Source organism: Drosophila eugracilis, unplaced genomic scaffold, assembly GCF_018153835.1.
Source record: "Drosophila eugracilis isolate 14026-0451.02 unplaced genomic scaffold, ASM1815383v1 contig_2154, whole genome shotgun sequence".
Classification (NCBI taxonomy): domain Eukaryota; kingdom Metazoa; phylum Arthropoda; class Insecta; order Diptera; family Drosophilidae; genus Drosophila; species Drosophila eugracilis.
Window position 1 is genome coordinate 1,448,528 of NW_024573038.1, and position 18,577 is coordinate 1,467,104.

Genomic DNA, 18,577 nt, shown 5'->3' on the forward strand with positions numbered 1-18,577 from the left:
TATTGCCGTTTCTAACGCTATTGGCGATGCCTTTCCCACTTCAACACTTTGTATATCGATATATCATTAGCGCTCTTTTGATTTACAATCGCCTTTGTGTGCGGATTTCGCTATTTCGCCTTTTGTTGGGTTGTTTTCGAGGAGAGTGGCTCTGTGAGGAGACCGCAAAAGCGGTTGGCTAATAGCTAATGGCTTATAGCACTTTCCTACCAGCCAAGTCGAGCAGCAGAGGCCATAAAGTGATATGCCGCATATGCAGAACGAATGAAAGTGTTCTCCATGCCGCGGATCGGTTTGAGTGTGGAACCTGGCCTAGGTTTGTGGATCGCGTTTGCAGATGGTTGCAACCGTCGATGGAGGAAAAAGTAGCAAGAACTCTTTTTTAAAATTAAAAGTAAAGCAAATGAATAGAAAATATGAACATAATTGTTAAGAATATTTAAGTATCAACATATTAAAATACTCCATTAACTTTTTGGTAAATTCAAATTCAGAGAGAATTCAGAACTTATAGTAATAAGAAGAATATAGTTCATAAGAAATTAGATGTTTGTTTGTTTTAAGTTAGTAGTGTTTAAGGTATGTTGCAAGTTAATTAAATAAAGGCGAGCCTTTATACCAATTACCAACATTTCCTTTTAAATAAATCTTCCTAAAAACAAGTTAGTTATAACCATTTCGATTTTCACAGCCTAAATTAAATTTAGTTCACCGAATTAAAGACATAAGATATATAACATATGCATGAATGTATACATTCAATTATGTTTGGAATAAATATTCCTTAATGTCTTATACAAGTGGGGACCTTTTTAGGGGTTAGAGACCAACTCCTTCCCACACTTTACCGCTATCGCGGTGCGTTGCTCTTAGCCGAGTTAGCAAACGCACATCGAACTCGAACAAGTGTTAGTTCGACTTGGCCGCCGTCAAACTGGTCTCAAACGACAAAGCCGGGCCAAAGTCAGACTTGCAGAGCCCGCCAGTCAGTTGCAGTTGGTCGATCGGAGCGAGCGGACGTTTTAGCGCGAGAATCGAGAAGGAATAGACCGCAGAACTGAGGATCGCAGCCAGCGCAGACTGAAGAATTTACGAGCCAACGATCGCGATCGCGTGTGTTGTGGGTTTGAGTGCGTTCGCGCAAGAGATGTTCCTCATTTGATCGGTTAAAGGTTTAGGGCAAAGAAGGGTCATCACAATCAATGGCCGGCAGACGCCACTTGCTGCTGATCCTCCTGCTGATCCTGCAGCTGATCGCCACCACGCCGGCGTCGCGCAGCCTAAGCGTGAATGGAAACAACATTTGGCGGCGGGTACGACTGGTGACCAGTCAGGAAACAGATCGCAATGCCTACCAGGTGCTCAAGCCGAGCAGCCGGAATGCCACCAGCACCACTACAAGTACCAGTACCACCACCACCAGCACCACCACTCCGGCAGCTCCTCAATCCCAGAGAACTGCTAAACAATTGGATCTCAATTTCCCAGGTGGCAATGTGTCGAGTGCAGCCCGCCTGGAAATGTCTACGGAATTCTTTGTGGTGCCCACACTATCAGCTAGTAGTTCCAGCAGCACCACATCCACCACAGCAGCCACGCCCCGAAGGAGTTTGGGGGCCAAGGCGAGAGCAGCAGGCACCACTGGCAAGGTGACTCCAGGAAGCAGCTCCAACAGCACACCGCCCAGCATAGTTTCTACCCACCTGCCCTTCACAGGGCTGCGCAAGGAGCCGTGGGTGGTGCCAGTGCTTGTTTTGGCCACCCTCACCATGCTCATGATGGCCGCCTTTGAGATTTTCGTGCTCTTTAAGGCCTGGCGGACGTCGCCTTCGCGGAGGCACCTTTTCCTGGGCCAGATGCTGCTGCTCGGACTGTTTGCCTGCGCCAGCTTAGGAGCTATTATCACTGCCCAGCCCACTTTGCTCAGCTGTGGAGCCATCCGCTTCGGAGTGGGTGTAGCCTACGCACTTGTCTTCGCAGCCCTGCTGGTCAAGTGCGTATTCCTGATCAGCCTCAATGGAGGCGTGTATCTGCCAGCTCCCTATCAGGGCTTGCTGCTCCTCTTCGCACTGCTCATCCAGGTGGCGATCGGAGGACAGTGGCTGCTCACCCAGCCCCCGGAGGTCTATACCACAAGTGTTCCTGTAATGGGAAGTGGTTTCCTCAGCACCACGGTGGCCTCGCAGACCAACTACTCGGCGCTGTTCTACCCCACGTCATATACCACCCTTGATGGAACTCCGGAGATTTACACCCGGATAGCTGCCGTCAGCACGGTTCTAATTCCACTCTGCAAGACGCAGTTCTCGGAGCTGCTCTTCTCACTGATCTACATTGTCTTCCTGATTGTCTTCATCGCCGTGCTGGCTATCAAATCGCGTGGAATCCGGGATAACTATCGTGAGGCCACCTACATTGGTCTAGCCATTGGTGGCGCTATACCCATCTGGCTGGGATGGATGCTGTGCGGGGTGGCCGTGGCCGAAAGGCACAAGGATGCATGCGTGGCCTTTGGCCTAGTGGCCACTTCCGCCACCGTTTTCCTGGTGATGTTCATGCCCAAGGGGAGACAACTGGCGGCTATGGGCAAGGAGGGACTTTACGTGGAGGACCGCGAGGAGCAGTTCAGCTCCCTGAGCCGTGCCGGATCTGGCTATTCGCCTTCGTTCTTCCACTTCAAGCCCATCAAGTACGGCGTGATGAGTGGCTGCGGACTGCCGAACTCCGCCTCTAACACAGGCCAAGGACTCAACTCCAAGCACTGCTCCAGTGCCAACAACGGAGGTGGTAAGTCCCGCTCCTATTACCTACCCTACAGCAAAGTTTGTCACAATTTCTGCCGCGGGCACTTGGACCCGACTCAAGCTGGATACAGTTCCATTCCGACCTCCTCCCTACTGATCTTGTCAGCTGTCAGCCTCTGTTAATTTTGTAATAACTTTCTTTTCTTGCCTCATGTGCGCAGAGGGGGCGGGGCTGGCAACCTCTTGAACTTTTGTTTATCCATTTGTCCGCTCTTTCTAAAAGCAAAAGCAAAGTTGGGGAGAAGAAAAAGCAAAAGTCTTAACTTTCAAAGACTTTGAGCCCCAGCAGACGGTAGCCGAGTCACAGTGGTTAGAATGGTCACTAAATGGGGCTAAAAATTTAAAATATTCTATACTTTTAAGTTAATTCGAATAGTTACTCTTGACCAGGAGTTTTCCCTTGGGTTAAATCTTAATGTCTATATTTTGTCTATGACTTTTCTGTAAACAAGCCTTGTCAATATTTCCCTTTTCACTGCATTTTCCAATTAGTTTGAATCAAATTATTTCAAAATGAAGTTTCATCTTTTAATCAATTCCATTGAAATTAATCAACTTCTCTGCAACAACTTTTGTTTTCAGTTCCATTGCCAATGCCAAATAAGTAATCATACATTTTCCCAAACCGCGCCCTGTCATTATTTTCATTTTCATTGCTTATGCATTTCTTTTCCAATTAGTATGTATGCCGATTTTCCATTTGCTCCGCTTCATTTGCTTGTATGCAAATTTGCGCGCTTTCATTTCTTCGCCGCCGCCGATTGTTGGCAATCTTTCGCGGCGAATTCGCGTAACTCACAACCACTGTGCGTCGGCATTAACTGGGCTTAAAATTGTTTTGCCGGGCCGTGTAATTGTTCGGCATATTAATTTTCCGACGTCGCAGTCGCCGTGTAAGCCAAGTGTAAAAAGAGCACACATCCAGCGATCCGTCCATTTGTCTTTCAGCTTTCGTTTTCATTTTCATTTTCGGTCTGAGAACGTCCAGGTTCGTGGGTTAGGTCTCTGATTAGAGATCCGCTGGATCTATCATTTGGCTTAAATCATTTCTGGGGATGCGAATAGAGAGATCAAGACCGCTGAAAATGTATTATTCGAAATTTTACATCTGGTCATTAGCCGGTGTTAAATGTCATGTCAGGCGGTGTGGAAGTGGTCACAACCTGTCCCCAAACGAAATTCGCCCGGCTCATTGTCAAAGAGCAAGTGAAACGAGTCAAAGCCAACAAATCTCGCAGAGCCAACAATACGAGCTGACTTTGCAATTTTGGCAATTTATGAACCGCCTGACAAAAACAATATTTTCGGAATTTGTATCTCTTGTGGTTATTAGTTTTTGTTTTCCTTCTTTCTAAACAATAACAAGCCATAAAAGGCTTTAAACTATTTCAGCTTTCTAATGAAAGCACAAGCTGAGTGGTTTATGTGTGTGGCAAAGTGGAAAGATATGGGGAAACTCGGGGAAGCAAGGGTGCCCAAAGGGGGTACTTCGAAATGTGCGTGCCAAAGCCATGTAACACTTTACGTAATTTAATTAAAGTAAATACATCACAAATGTATGATTACAGCAGTCAGCGAAAAGCTTTTCGAATGGAAATGGGACAGGAAAACTTGGGGTAATTCAAGTGGAAAACGAATCAGAAATGCTCTGTGAAAAGCGTTGGGCAATTTGGGGAAATCAATTAAGTTAGTTGAAAGTGAAGTCTGTATAAAAAGAGCACTAAAACGAAAACAAAAACTCTCCCAATATCGAATTAGAACATGATTTTTTTAAGCTGTTGTTTAGCCAAACCTCTATAGAAAACAAAGTACCTAATAATTTTGGTAGTGTACAAGAGCGGCAGTAGCTTACCAAATTATAACAATGCGCTGGTAGGCCAAAGTAGGAAGCGTTTTACATGGCAGCTACTTGACGACGACTCCAAATCCAAATCTGACTCGGGCAGGACAAAAGCCGGGGTGCAGCTGGAACTTTGGGCAAAGCTGGAGCCGAATCTGGAGATGGAGCCACGGCCCACAAGCTAAAGTGCCTGTGGGCAGCCCGGGCTCAGACTGAGCCTCAGATTCCGACTTCAATTCCAATTCCACTTCCAATTCCGACTCAGTCCTCTGAACTGAAGAAAGCCAGCAAGTGAGGCAGCCAGCGACAGACGGAATATAGGTAGGTTCGAATATAGATAGATAAATGAGAGATATAGTGCTCTGGCCCCGGCTACACATATATACGTCAAACTGTCTGCAATTGAAAGTGCATTTGAGGGGTAACAGAAATCAACGACGAACGAAAAACCAGGCAGCAGGCAGAAACCTTAAGAGCAAAAGACAAATGTCTGGAGACACACGGAGTACAGCAAAATCAAAGTAGGCACAGAGCTTAACAAGCAAAAGGAGCAAACATCAGCCGAGAGCTGCAATCGCTGCCATTATCGTACCCAGACCCATACCCATACCCATTCCCATACCAATGCTATACTTCAGCCCATAACCAAACCCGATCCAATCCAATCCGATCCGATCCAGAAACATGTGTGTGGGTTGTGTAGTTGTCTCGCAAACTCTTCGACTGCGACTCCAACTCCGACTTCGACGTCGACTTGAGCCAGGCTGAGTGAAGTGAGCCAAAGCCAGCGACAGCAAGGGTTCCGGCTTGATTAAGGGCACAGAAAGAAAAAACTGGAGCTGCATGTGGGCAGCTGAACATTTACATAAGGCGATGAGGCAAGAGAAAAATCAAAAGTTTTTCCCTTTTTTTCGTGCTATTCCTCTGGCTGATTGAAGAGCAAATGACTTAGGCAACGAACTTGATTCGTCTGGGGAGTTGACAGGTTAAGGAGAATCAAATTATTGGATGTCTTGTCTCTGGAGTAAGATGCCTTCCATTGCTAAGGTTCTTGATCATCTCTAAGTCATTTACTCAGGCAGGAAATTCAAATTGGTGTACTTAAGGCTGTAAACAAAGAAAACCTGCCCTTAGACGACTATTCACTATTCAAACAACTTCAAATAGCAATTCTAAAAACCAATTAATTTACCAAAGAAAACAAATATAACAGTGACTTGTCTGTTAAAACACTTTCTCTAAAATCTTAGATCTACCTTACTGCCAGCTTTGAGCTTAGTTTTACGATTCAAACAGAAATAAATAAATAATTATTTAATAAAAACCAATATCTTACTCCATAAAAGTCCCAAAGAACTGCAATGAACATAAATCATAAATTTATGTGCCCCGAATTGGGAATCCCACAATCGGTAAACCAAAACCGCAGGAGAATCGAAAGATATTTCCAATAAATCCACAAGATCAAATTTCCTGCCAAGCCTTCAAATGCAGGCACTCACACTCAGACACATGTGTGTGGGGTCGTAGGCAGTAAGCAGTTCGGCACATAATTCACTGAACAATTTGCAACAATAAACTAAACGACAGCTAACGGCGTTGACGCCAAGGAATGAGTCGGGCCAAGAGATTTCAGGGCAAGGGCAGGGACGGATCAGTGGACCGGGGGAAAGGGCGCAGTCAGAGGCCAGCAGCTCTCGATGATTGCCGCCATGGAGTCAAAGTCGAAGGCGAGGAATGAACGCAGATTGACAGCTTCAGCTTGGCCCTCTCTTGCACACAAAAAAAATTAGATCAACTTCAAAAGGAAAACCCCATATCATGAACCAGTTTTGGCTAAATGGGGCTTTGTATAAAGAAAGCCCATTTGTATTATGAGAAGTGAATACGATATGAACATGATTGCTCTATCATTCGTTACAAATAAACTCATTGTCCTGCAAGAAAGTAATGGGGGGAAATCAAGCAAATTAAAACAATTAAAAAACCTTTAAGCATCCTATTTGATAAATAATTCCCTAATTTATATCTAGAGTAAAAGTTTGGATTAATGCGACAGTAATAAGTTTCTACCCTATGAACAGAACTACATAACAAGTTCGCTTCCTAAGTCTTTCGTTTTTCTCATGGTTATATGACTACTCAAAATCATATTCTATTTTTATTGGAAATGTGTTCTTGTAAAATAAATTAAAATAAGCATAATTTCTTACCGTGTGTGGGGCCTGTTTTGGCTGGATGAGGCCAAAAGGATGTCGTGGGGCTCGGCCGACTTAAGCAGTCCGTTGCCGCTGATTGAACGAGAGTTCAAGGTTGCCCAGGCTGCTTTAATTGAAGACGCATTGTTGTAAGCGCTTCGGGCAGCTGTCGACAACGAGCGGCGCGATGACAGGCGGAGCCACAAAAATAGATACTCGTACATACTTCCGTTGCCGCTGCGTGATGTTATCATTATACCCTTACCCCTGGGGCCCGACTGCTTGGTGGGGCAACTGCAACTGGAATCTGCGCGCAGATGCCTCCCGAGACGAGACAGTGACCTTATCAGCCAGCAGAGTGTCCCATCTTCGACTTGGCAGTGCCGCCACTTGGCCAGTTGGTCAGTAAGACGGGCCCATCAATCTGGGCATCTGCCAGCGGTCTTTGTTCTCCGGCGACGTCGCATTTTTTTGTAATTTTATTGAGTGACTTTATGCCAGGCAGCCACATACATAAAATCAATCATTCATGCCCGTGGAGCCGGGCAGATCCAAGCAGATCCGAGCAGACCTTGGAAGGTTAAAGCTTGTCGCTACACTCCCGAGACCCGTGCGGAAGTTTTTGTCTATTTATCTTTCATGTTTATCGATCGACGGGGATTTGTCAATAAAGAGCCCAGGGAGGCCACATAGCCATTTAACTGTGAACAGTCCAGAGATTGCTTTTGTATTTGTTATTTTTTCTATTTTCTGCACACTTGAGGACCTGAAGCTTAGCCCGAGCCGAGGTTTCGCGTGTTATTGATGGATACTTCCAAAAGGTTGCTTCATTGTCATAAACAAGTTGGAAGAAAGCTCATTTATGTTATGAGAAGTGAATAAATTATGGCCATGATTATTATAGATTCCTTCAGAGGAATTATTTTTTGTACACAAAAGTGATTGGAAAGTATTAGGTTTCTGTCTGTAAGAGCGATTCAAAGTTCGTTGCCTCAATATTTTTTTGTGACAGGTAAAAAAATACAAATTTCTTTTACCTACTTAGATCTAGAATATATATTCTTAAAGAACTAAGAACATTAAAGAAGTTCGTAGCCTAAGTCTTTCGTTATTCTATGAAATGACAAACGTCTTGAACTGAGTAAGCCATAATAATTATCATTTTGGATATAATTAAAATTCCAATTTAAGATCCAAATTATAAATTTTTTAATTTGTATTGTAAATAGCACACAAAATATTTTCTCATTTTATACTGACGATGATTTCCCATCGTTGCCTCGAAGTTAATCTGAAAGATAGCAAAAACATTTGCCTCAAAGTGTGCTGTTTGATTGCTTAAGCTGTCAATTATTAGACCCAAATTCAAAGCAATCTGAAAAGAACATCAAACAACACTTTCAATCAAATGATTTCTGTTAACCTGGCTTTGTTTAGAACCCAACTTTGCCTTGGGGCACCCATTGAAACGGTTCGACCAGCATCAGCTGTCGAAAATATGACATAAAAAAGATTCGATTAGCCTCAATTGTTCTGAGACCACTGCCAGCAGACCAAAGACTGAGGCAACGAACTTGAAATTGAAAAACCAAAGCAGAAACAAAAGAACAGAGCAGAGCCTTACTGAAATGAACTGAAAAGAACAGAACAGAACTGCGCGGAGCAGAAAGCTTGACAACGATGATGGGCAAGATGATGATCGCGATGATGACGATGGCGTAATGTACAAATCTGTGAAGTACGTGTTGCTGAGTATCGTATCCAACTTCAGTTTGCAGTCCACCACAGCGGCAGCGGCTGAGGCTGTGGCTGTGTATGGGACTTAATATATGAGTTGGGTAAATGCTGCCAGCACGTGCTTGAAACGAGCGTCACTGTATATTACCACAAAATTATAGCGGTTTGCAATAAGAGCCGCGGCCACGAAGAGCCGGGCTTGATGCTGAGGAGCGATGATATTTAGTTTTGCCTAGAAGTGCCAGCAGCCGGCCAGCAACGTAATCGATAACCAGTTCCGAATTGCGGCAATGAAACCGAAAGCGGAAAAGCCAACTCAGCTCTTGGCCCGGCTCAAAGCGGTTCAGGCCAACTGATCGCGGAGAATCGGGGGCTGAGGCAGCCGAGGTAGTCGAGGCAGCCAATGAGCCGTGTGCCAACTGCACATGCTGAAATTATTACGCTAAATTGGCCAGGAGATCGCCTTGGTCTTACGGTATCTTCGCCAGCTTGCGGTTACCGCCCAGGGATGCAAAACCAGTGGGCTTAAAGGAAAGCTGCACCATGGCTTGGAATGATTGATTTAAGGTCTTAAAGCTTCTAAATGGCTAGTTTTAAAGTAAATCATTGCAAAAAGTTAGTTCTCGTAAATCAATACGTTACGGGTTTACTTTTAACAGCTTTCTTTTACACAGTTTTACATAAACTTATTTTAATACGGGAGTCTTACTAGACATTATTCTTTTTTACTACTTTCAGCAACTTGCATTCTGCCATTAATATTTTATGAAATATAATTCTTTTCTTAGTTTAAATTCTATTTGCAATTAAATTGTTATTTTGTATGGCTCCAATAGGTGTTATTCTAATCTCATACACAATATTTAAAAAATGGTTCAGTCTTATTCAATATTTCACTCACTGATCTTAAGTCGGAGAATAAAAGATGTAGAATTAAACCTTAACCTTCTTAGTCCGCATTTACAGCCCAGCAGTTTCATCCATATTAACCCTATCTATTATTAATTATTTTCACAATGAAAAAACATTTATCAACCTGGTTGAAGATTCCGCAGTATTGTTAGTTGACTCAACTCAACAGAAATGTAAATTGAATTGTAGCAATTCGAAGGTCATACGCCCTTAGCCGAAATATGCAAATTGCCGACAGTTGCGGCCATGTGAAAAACGCTTTTCTTCCGCCTCTAAATGGGAGGGAAAACCTCCGCATCGCAGTTCATGACAATGAACTCTGGCTGTGGCAGCCAGAGGGGAGAGGTTGAGGGGGGCTGGGATTGTATGGGATGGGATGGCTTAGAACGAACGTGGCCAATTAGTTATAATGCTGCTTCGTGATATCACAACATCTGGCAACTCACTCTCAAAGATCCAGACAACGGCCAAGGCAAAAGCAACAACCTTTGGGGCTGCAGCCGGAGGCAGAAAGAAAGAGTCAACGCCGAAGCCAATGAGGAAAAGCAAAAAGGCAAAAAAAGCAAAAAGGCAGCGCTCGCCGAAGAAATTACTCAAGTCTGCAAAGTATGTAGCAACTAGCAACAGCAACAGCAGCAGCAGCAGCAGCAACAAAAAGCAAACTCGACTGTGGCAAGAACAACAGCAGCGAGGCAACTGAGCCTACAACAAAGGCGAACAATGACAATCTGCACGTAGCAATCAGTCAACGTGCGGCAGTTGGTTTAACTTTAACTTGTTGCCAGCCAGATAGAAGATACTGGGCTTAGGGTAAGGAAGCAGATGCCCAAGGGGCGGGGGCAAGCCGACAAACTGCAAAATGCAAACTGCAAGCTGCAAAATGCAAAACGTGGCTCTAGAGATGGGCAATTTTAATGAATTTTCCCCAGCCGGTGAAAGAGGCAGGAATAATTAAATGCAAGTGAGGAAAAGTAAAAACAGCCAGCGACGGAAAGGGGGATTAAAAGTGAGGAAATAATGAAGATGGAATAAATCGCCGCAGTTTAAAGAGGAGAATAATAATATGAAGAATTTCTACGGTAGCCCGGAAAACATGCTTTAGGCATATATCTCTAATAGCGCAGGAACTAAACTTAGATAAAGGAAGATAACCAATTATTCTGGTATGGATAGAGTTTATTTCCACGAATGGGTTTTGTAATTAAATATTTGTAAGATTACAAAAGCCATTTCATATTTTTTCGTTCTACGAAAGGTTTGATAGAGAACACATTTCCTTTATTACAACAATTAAGATTCAGGGTCACGTACTCTTGTCATCTCTAAGCCTTGTAAGGCCTTTGGCCGCCCCCACACATGGATACACCATGGAGTCACCACCAGCAACCACACCACCACCGAAACCATTGCATTGCGGAACATGCACAGAAACGCCAATCTTAAGACTGGCCATACATATTTGCACTTAATTAGCGTTTTTCGTTACATTTCGCCTCGTTTCGTTAAGTTGGCTGTCAGCTGTGAGCTAAAGCCACATATTTAATGCTGGCGCACATAATTCATAATGGCCAAATGAGCTGACAGACGGCGCAAATCGCAGAGAAAGATTTTCTAGCTGGTCTCGGGCAAAACGGAATTAAGCCAAATTTGCCGCTTCAGCTGGCGGCTGCTGTTGGAAAACTAGTTTCTTTTTTAACGCGAAATGCAAAAGCCTGCCCACCGCAGATACAGATATGTATATCTGTAGATACAGGTACAGACACAGACACAGATACTGGCGCACAGATTCAGATTCAGATTGTGGCACACACATGCATTTTCATTTTCTGACACATAATTCCAGATTCGAGGCACAAGAAGCAGAACAGAAGGCCCAGAAAAACAAGCGGGCTTAATTGCAGTATTTGTTCTAAGTTAATTAGAAAAGCAGGAAAGTGCCGCGGGAAAAAAGGTTGGCATGTGTGTAACTGCAGCATTTAACACTGTCAAGAGTTCAGATCCCTGATTTCCCTCAGCCTCTCTTTTCGGCCCGGTTTTCTGGACTTTTTGTTAGTTTCCATGTCATTAACACACTTAGCCACACTCGCCGCATTCGGTTGGCCCACAGAGCTGTTGAAAATATAATATTAATCGTAAGTTATTGGCCCCAGCTGCTGCCAGTTGATTTGGTTCACATATAATATGTTAGGCTTTGTCCGTCGTAACTAAATATTGGCCAGAGGCCCAGGCCTGGAAAATGTTTCTTTGGCCCGGCCAACTGGCCTGCTAATTATGACAAGTGTACGGCAGATATAAATAGCCGAACAATTAGGGCTGGTTCTTATCTAAAAGGGAAACTGGATTTCGTCGAATCACAGGCGAGACAAAAAATATGCATAAACTTGAACTGGTTTCGTTACTGATATTAAGTCAGACGGAAAGGAAATTGCACAGCCTGCAACACATTTTTTATTGGGACGACGAAAAAGTCGTATAGCAGACCCCTGGGAATTTCCCCACATTGGCTTTTATTAGCACCCAAAGTTAATGAAGGTCACAGCGCCGCAAAGTGGATAAACGAGACCAAAAACTGTTTGTAAATCCAAGACAAGCCGATTAAGATAGCACTGAAAATAGCTTGGGGTTTTTGCCCAATACCCGTAAAAACAAAATTAAATGCACACCGAGCTCGACTTTCTCTATGGCTTGAGGGTGTAGAGTGTGGAGTTAACCCATTGACATGAAATCGTTTGACATCATTAAGTCAGCCATAAATTGGCCGGCAAAAGTGTGAAATGTGGCAAGGTAATTCCGCCAATTGGGAACATCTGAGTCTGGGTTCGGGCTCTGGGTCAGGCCAATTATGATGGCTGACCATGGGCAGAAGTTGTGACATATTAACTGAGTTATCTACGAACATATGGTTAAATTTGGTTGCACTCTAAGCACATGAATATATACAAATATATTTATTATTATTTTATTTTGTTTTGTTTACTTCTTATTTTTGTCATGTCATGCATACATATATCATCAAACCCACCGACAAACAACACGACATTCATCCACAACATCAACATCGAAAACTATCGCCATCATCATCATCAATGCAACGAAAACATATACAAATCCTCCTTATCGCTCTCCTCCTCCACCGTCGCCCTGATGACGATCATCCTCAAACATTGTCAAACATAATCGAAAAATTCTCGACACGATCACAACGCACACTCTTGCATATGTCATTTCATAATCCATTCATGTTGTTTCTGTAATTTTTTCATTACTATTACGTTCATCAATCATTCGGAACCTTTTTCATTATTGGTTGACTCTTTTGGTTTTGTTTCCGGTATTTTTACCTTTCCGAAACTTAATTGAATTTACATTTATTGTCAAAAACCAATAATTACTGTACATATATGTTTATCCTATACTGATTATTACCAATACGCGTGTGTGGGTCACGACTGGTTTTGTTAATGGTTTGGTAACTTTACACACGGCTCTGGGACTTCCAACCACACACGCACCCACTCCCTCTCAACCGCACCACCGTGCCGTACCACCGCACCAACAATCCCTGCAACCCGCCGACAGATCGGGTTGCCCTGGTCACCGCAGCACCGCCGAGCTATACGCGTATGTATCACTATTTTCCAGCACACCTGAGTCCGCACCCGTTCTGCTATTATCCTCCCGCACCACCGCCACCACTGCCACCGCAACCACCGCCACCACAGCAAGCCGCACCGCCCACGCTCACGCCGTTGACCCTCAAACAGTTGGGCAACTCGCTAACCTCCATGACACAAGCGGCGCAATTGGCCAAAACGTTGCGCTATGCGCCAGGTAATATTCCCCGATTGCTAACGATCCCCTAGGGATATCCACTGGTGTTTGACTGCAGGGGATGCTTCCACAGAGGAGTACAATTATTATGCAATCTGTTGGATACCAAATTTACCTTTACCTGTAGCGGCAATTCGTTTACTGTTTAAAGCAGTTTCAAAGGTTAAGTCAATAGTATGCATTACAAACCATTAGCTTTCTTAGCATAATACTATTATATTTTCATAATAATCAATATTTAGTTTTCAACTTTTTAAATGGTTCTCTTTTTGTATTGTAATGCATTATTAATTTAATAATTTAATTGATTAATTTAATTGATTAGCCATATTTTTTTGCAGTGCTTTGTTAGAAGTGAAAATCTTTGATAGCAGCTAATATAAAATAATGAAACCATTTTTATTATATTTCTCCCCGAATTTATTAAAGACTTGCCTGGGAATCATTAGATTTCATAATATTTAATACCTTTACGTGTGGCTGTTCATCCCTGCAAGAAAACATAATTAGCAAAACTGCTAGGAATGGGACCATCTACGCAGCGAACACCCTACTAAATCATCTAGTAACCCTAATAAAATGATGAAAATGTTTTTTCTAGGCATGTTTATACGGCCAGACGAAACGAATCTCTACACGACGCTGGAGCCTACGTTGAGCAGCAATCCGAATGTGTACTTCCAGCGCAGCGGGGCCGTCCATCCGGGCATCCTGTACTGAGGAGCCGACGGAGGGTGGAGTACCGAGCATCGAGAACACTGGAACTGAGTATTTTTTCATAACTTTAAGTACGGCTCCCAAGGAGCAGCAATAAGCGAATTGATATTCCCCGATCACTTCGAATAGTGTAATATTTTTGTCATAATTGCTAAGCTCGTTGCATCTAAGTTTTGCGATACGAAGAATACACATATCGACCTAGCGAATTAAGGATAAGACTCGACCTGGAAGCAGGAATTTTGATATATTCCCTGGGGTCGCTAGCGGAGGAGTTCCCACAAGGATGCAATATGCTAGTTAGCGATATCAACCAACTACACTGGTTACATCTTACACTCTCGCCGTAGTAACGATTTTATCGAATAAGTCCTCAAAAGCAGTGGCTGGCCTTGATTCCTAAATAATGTAAACGAGTTTCTAACATCGTTAAAGGTTTAAGTAAGATTACTTTTGGCTTGTGATTTAAAAGTAACTTGTACTTAACAAATTTTCATAACATTCGAACAGCTCTGCTTTTGAGATAGCTTAAGATCGCTGGGGTAAATCATATGTATAAGATGGGCTGGCAAACAAAGTTGGATTTGCAAAAGAGAATTGAAATTAATTGTATAAAAAGTGCTGGAAAGCAGAGAACGGAGTTTGAATCCACCTGATGTTCAGCAATGTTTGTCGGCCATATGTATACAGATGTTCTGGCCCGGCTAGCACACACATCTACCAGTAAGTAATAGGCTTAATAAACATTTGTCTAGCCAAGTAAAACGATCGCTTAAGCAAACACGAAATGTTGTACATATAGCAATGGCCCCGAGCCACACAAACACACACACCAACCACTCACACACACACAAACACACACACGGTGAGCCAGCCAATCTCAATAAAAGAAAAACAAAACCGAGGAATAACCACTCTCAATTGCCACACAGGAACATCAGCAATGACGATTACAATTAAGTATAATTGCAAATTATTGGCATCGCAATCCCTATTAACGCCTGCTTGGCGCACAGAGGGGGAGAGGAGGAGGATGGTTGTATTAGGCTTGGAAGCCAAGGGCGGGGAGGATTATTGGATACCAACGCGGCGCTACATGTTTCAAATAATTTGTTAACGCCTTTCAGATGACGATTTGATTGGGTGCGGCTAGGCCGGAACGGCTGTTTGGAATAGATAAACGTTCGACCATTATCGCCAAGTTCTAAGTGCTCCTCCATGGAGCAATTCCCATTGCAAGACACGACGACGCCTCTGACGACTTGACCCCATATATGGCGTGGTATTGGTCCAGTCCTACTGGGCTGCTGGGACTACTGACCACATCCAGTGCATGCCGAGGGCGTGTTCGCCAAGAGGATGCGAGGTGGAAGGAGTCTCCTCATCCTCACATTAATTAAGTGCAACAATGCGGTGCGGATAGAGTGGCAAAGGGCGGCGCAGAGGCTGAGAGGATGGCCCGGCAACATTCACATCCACATCTCCAGGCAGTCACATCGTTCGTATTAATGACATTTCTCACGAACATTTTACCAGAGCAGTCAACACAAGGAGCTCTTGTCTAGCCAAGGGCACTGAGATAAATGCCTTGGCCATTATATTTCGCTCCAAAAGCATGACCGTAAAATGTTCTTTTAGCCAAATTCACTAATAAGCTGGAAAACCTATACTAAAGCTGTGGCAAAATACAAAAAAAATATAATCGTTCATAAGTGATCCAGTTTTGATGGTTTTGAGGGAGAAAAAAGAACAAAAAAGTATTTGCTATGAAAGAAAACTTCATTTAGTGTAGAATCCAAAAAATATTTTAAATTTGAGGTTAATATGATTTTTATGTGAAAAAGCTTACTGAAAAGATAGCCACTGACGGTACGACAGATCTAAGTATAATCACTATAAATTGTGGGTTAAAGTTCGTTGAAAAAAAAGTAACTTTTGTTTAGGTTCCTTTTTGACAAAAACAAGAGTATCGTGATTTTAAGGAATTGCTGACGTTTAGGTACAAATTTTCCCAATGAATCTGTAATAGTTTTTGACAAAACTCTATTCTTTTGTACAGTGCAACCCGCCGTCCGATGTCCAGTGGGTCCAGTCCCAGAATCTGTTTCTCTCTTTTCCAGCCGCCTGGCTTCAATTAGGCGCGCCTTCAAATCACAAGTCAATCAAAGTTGTTAGATTCGCCGTCCCCGTCGTCATCGTCATCGTCATAGTCGGGGAGTCATAGTCGTGGTCTTCTGGACTCGGACATCGTGGTCCCGTCGCTATCACTGGCGGGTTGACATCTACTGACATGGCACACAATGTTGCAGAAGCTAGAAACCGGGAATCTGGAACCCAGAACCAAGAGCCTGGAACCTGGAGCCTGGAGGCGGCAGCATCAATTACAACATCCATGACAGACACAGCGTGAAATGTTTGTACATTTCTTGGCGGCGCTTCCGAGGGGACCAATTAGCCCTAAGTAGGCATTTCAAATGGACTCCTGCAATTAGCCAAAATCGAAGCCAACAATTTCATCACTGGTCCAGCTATCGCCCTTTGCCCATCGCCCAGCTCCATCCTCATGCTCAGGTCCAGGGCCATCATCATCGACATCGCCACTATCATTATCATTATCGATCGTTATCGATATGTCCATCGTTGCAATTTATTTGATCAATCCATTGTCGATGCCCGCTACCTGCACCTACATTCCTCCACTCCAGTCCAGCATTTCCTATTACCATTTCCATCCCTTGCTCCCAGGGGCGTTCCTCCTGACGTGCTAATGGCGATTTGGTAACGCTTTATGGCATAATGGGTATTAGCCAGCCAACACGATCGCCATCTAATGCGGCTGCGGGCGGCGTAAAAAATCTTCTGGAGATGGACTCACCACAATGCATTGAGATCCAGGTGATGTAGTCTTCAAAGGGGTAAACAACTTTTTATAAATAATCTGTGAAATTAGATTTGGAGTGTTTGGAGTACATAAAATGTAAATTTCATTAATTAAATGTCTGCTCAAAGAATAGCCCCATATAATTTACGTTTCCTAAGACAATTAACTACAAAAACAAATTTCCGCTTTTATTAAGTAAAACCACGTATTAAGTTTTAACGGCAAATCTAACTTAGACAGTCAGTATTTATATCTTCGATCCTAATAACTTCCCAAAATTTAAAATTTATCTTAGAATTTCCCTCGCTTACAAAGTTTCCCAGAAAATTATAGCAATAGAGACCAGTAATTTGTTTGGGCCAAGTTGGCCGACTGCCAGCGTTCACTGTCTCATCTCCAAAGTCTGGCCGACTGAGGATCTCCATCTCTCTCTGTATCTGCATCTGTGGCTCCATCTGCGACTCCATCTGGGCACCGTCTGCGCAACCGTCTAGTCTCGATTTTTGGCCATAATAATTCGCGTTGTTCGTTTGTTGGGGGCATGTGGCGAGTGTACGAGTAAATTAAATTACTCGCCCGGGCGCGCCATTAACCGTAACATTATCCTTGAATGAATGGGGGCTGGGCGGCGGTTGGCATTACAGCTATTATTGTGGTGCAAATGTTATGACCGCTTTATAGAGAGAGTGCAGACCGAGGGCCCCAAGGGCAGCATCACGTTGCTGATTTGATGGGCTTTTTTTCCAGAAGACAGAAAGGGGGAGTTGGGAGCTGGGAGCTAAAGTGCCGGGGCTCAGCGATCGCCGGCCGATAAGCTGACGGAGGGGAACTGGTAACTGGTAATGCGTGCATTGACCGCTCGGATCTGGGATCTCCGATCTTGGGCCCTGGAGCGCTGGCGTTGACGTAAGTTGAAATTAAATTTGCGCGGCGGCCCAGAGACGAACGATGCCTTCGCAGTACAGTTAACCTCGTTTAAGTGCGCCACGCACTGCCAAACTCCGACGCCCCTAAAAGGGGAGGGGCGGGACGGATCCAATTAACAGTACCCGACTCCAACCACGTTCCGAAGGAAGTGGATCCCCAGACCGAGCCACCGATCCCGAGCCCAGAGACTCATTTTTGTCGCATGCTCCTGCTTAAAGCATAAGTATAACTCTGCCAACTGGTTCTGGGTTTGCTGCCAACACCTTTTCCGAGAGAGTGTTGGCGGAATCTTAAAGCCAAAAATGGCCACAATCTTTTTATGAATAGAAAGCCGAATACAAAATATGTTAAGTAAATTTAATGACTTTCAGTAAAAAAAATAAAAAAGGTAAGTGCTTTCCTTGATTAGGTCATATTCATCTTATCATCGTCATATCATCATATTAAAGAAAATAAAAAGTTGTAATTCTTTTAAGTGACAGCTAGCAAGCTAAGAATATCTTAATTTTATAAATGAAAAACCAGTAAGAAAGTTAATTCTTAATTAAATATAACAAAATATCTTTAAGATATATTTTAGGGAACCGAAAGTTTGAGTCACTCGATTTGTAAATTTATTTAAATTATATCGGTTTTTTTTGAGTTCCATTATATATTTAAAAATGTCTAGAACGACAGCACTGCTCCGAGATCGAAGCTTAGAGAACCGGCAAGAGGCAGTGGCAGCCCC

General features: G+C 43.5%; 1 protein-coding gene across 2 annotated transcripts; it reads left to right on the plus strand.

The window, feature by feature from the left end:
• The first annotated feature begins 1,011 nt into the window (after positions 1 to 1,011).
• LOC108108810 lies at positions 1,012 to 14,936 on the plus strand. Of its 2 annotated transcripts, none has more exons than XM_017216994.1 (3): positions 1,012 to 2,787; positions 13,071 to 13,322; positions 13,924 to 14,936. In XM_017216994.1, exons 1-3 carry the CDS (start codon positions 1,203 to 1,205, stop codon positions 14,040 to 14,042), a joined length of 1,956 nt encoding a protein of 651 aa, XP_017072483.1. In that variant the 5' UTR covers positions 1,012 to 1,202; the 3' UTR covers positions 14,043 to 14,936. The 2 variants fall into 2 exon arrangements, with proteins under 2 accessions (XP_017072483.1, XP_017072485.1); XM_017216996.1 differs by having other exon boundaries at positions 13,134 to 13,322.
• The last annotated feature ends 3,641 nt before the right edge of the window (positions 14,937 to 18,577 follow it).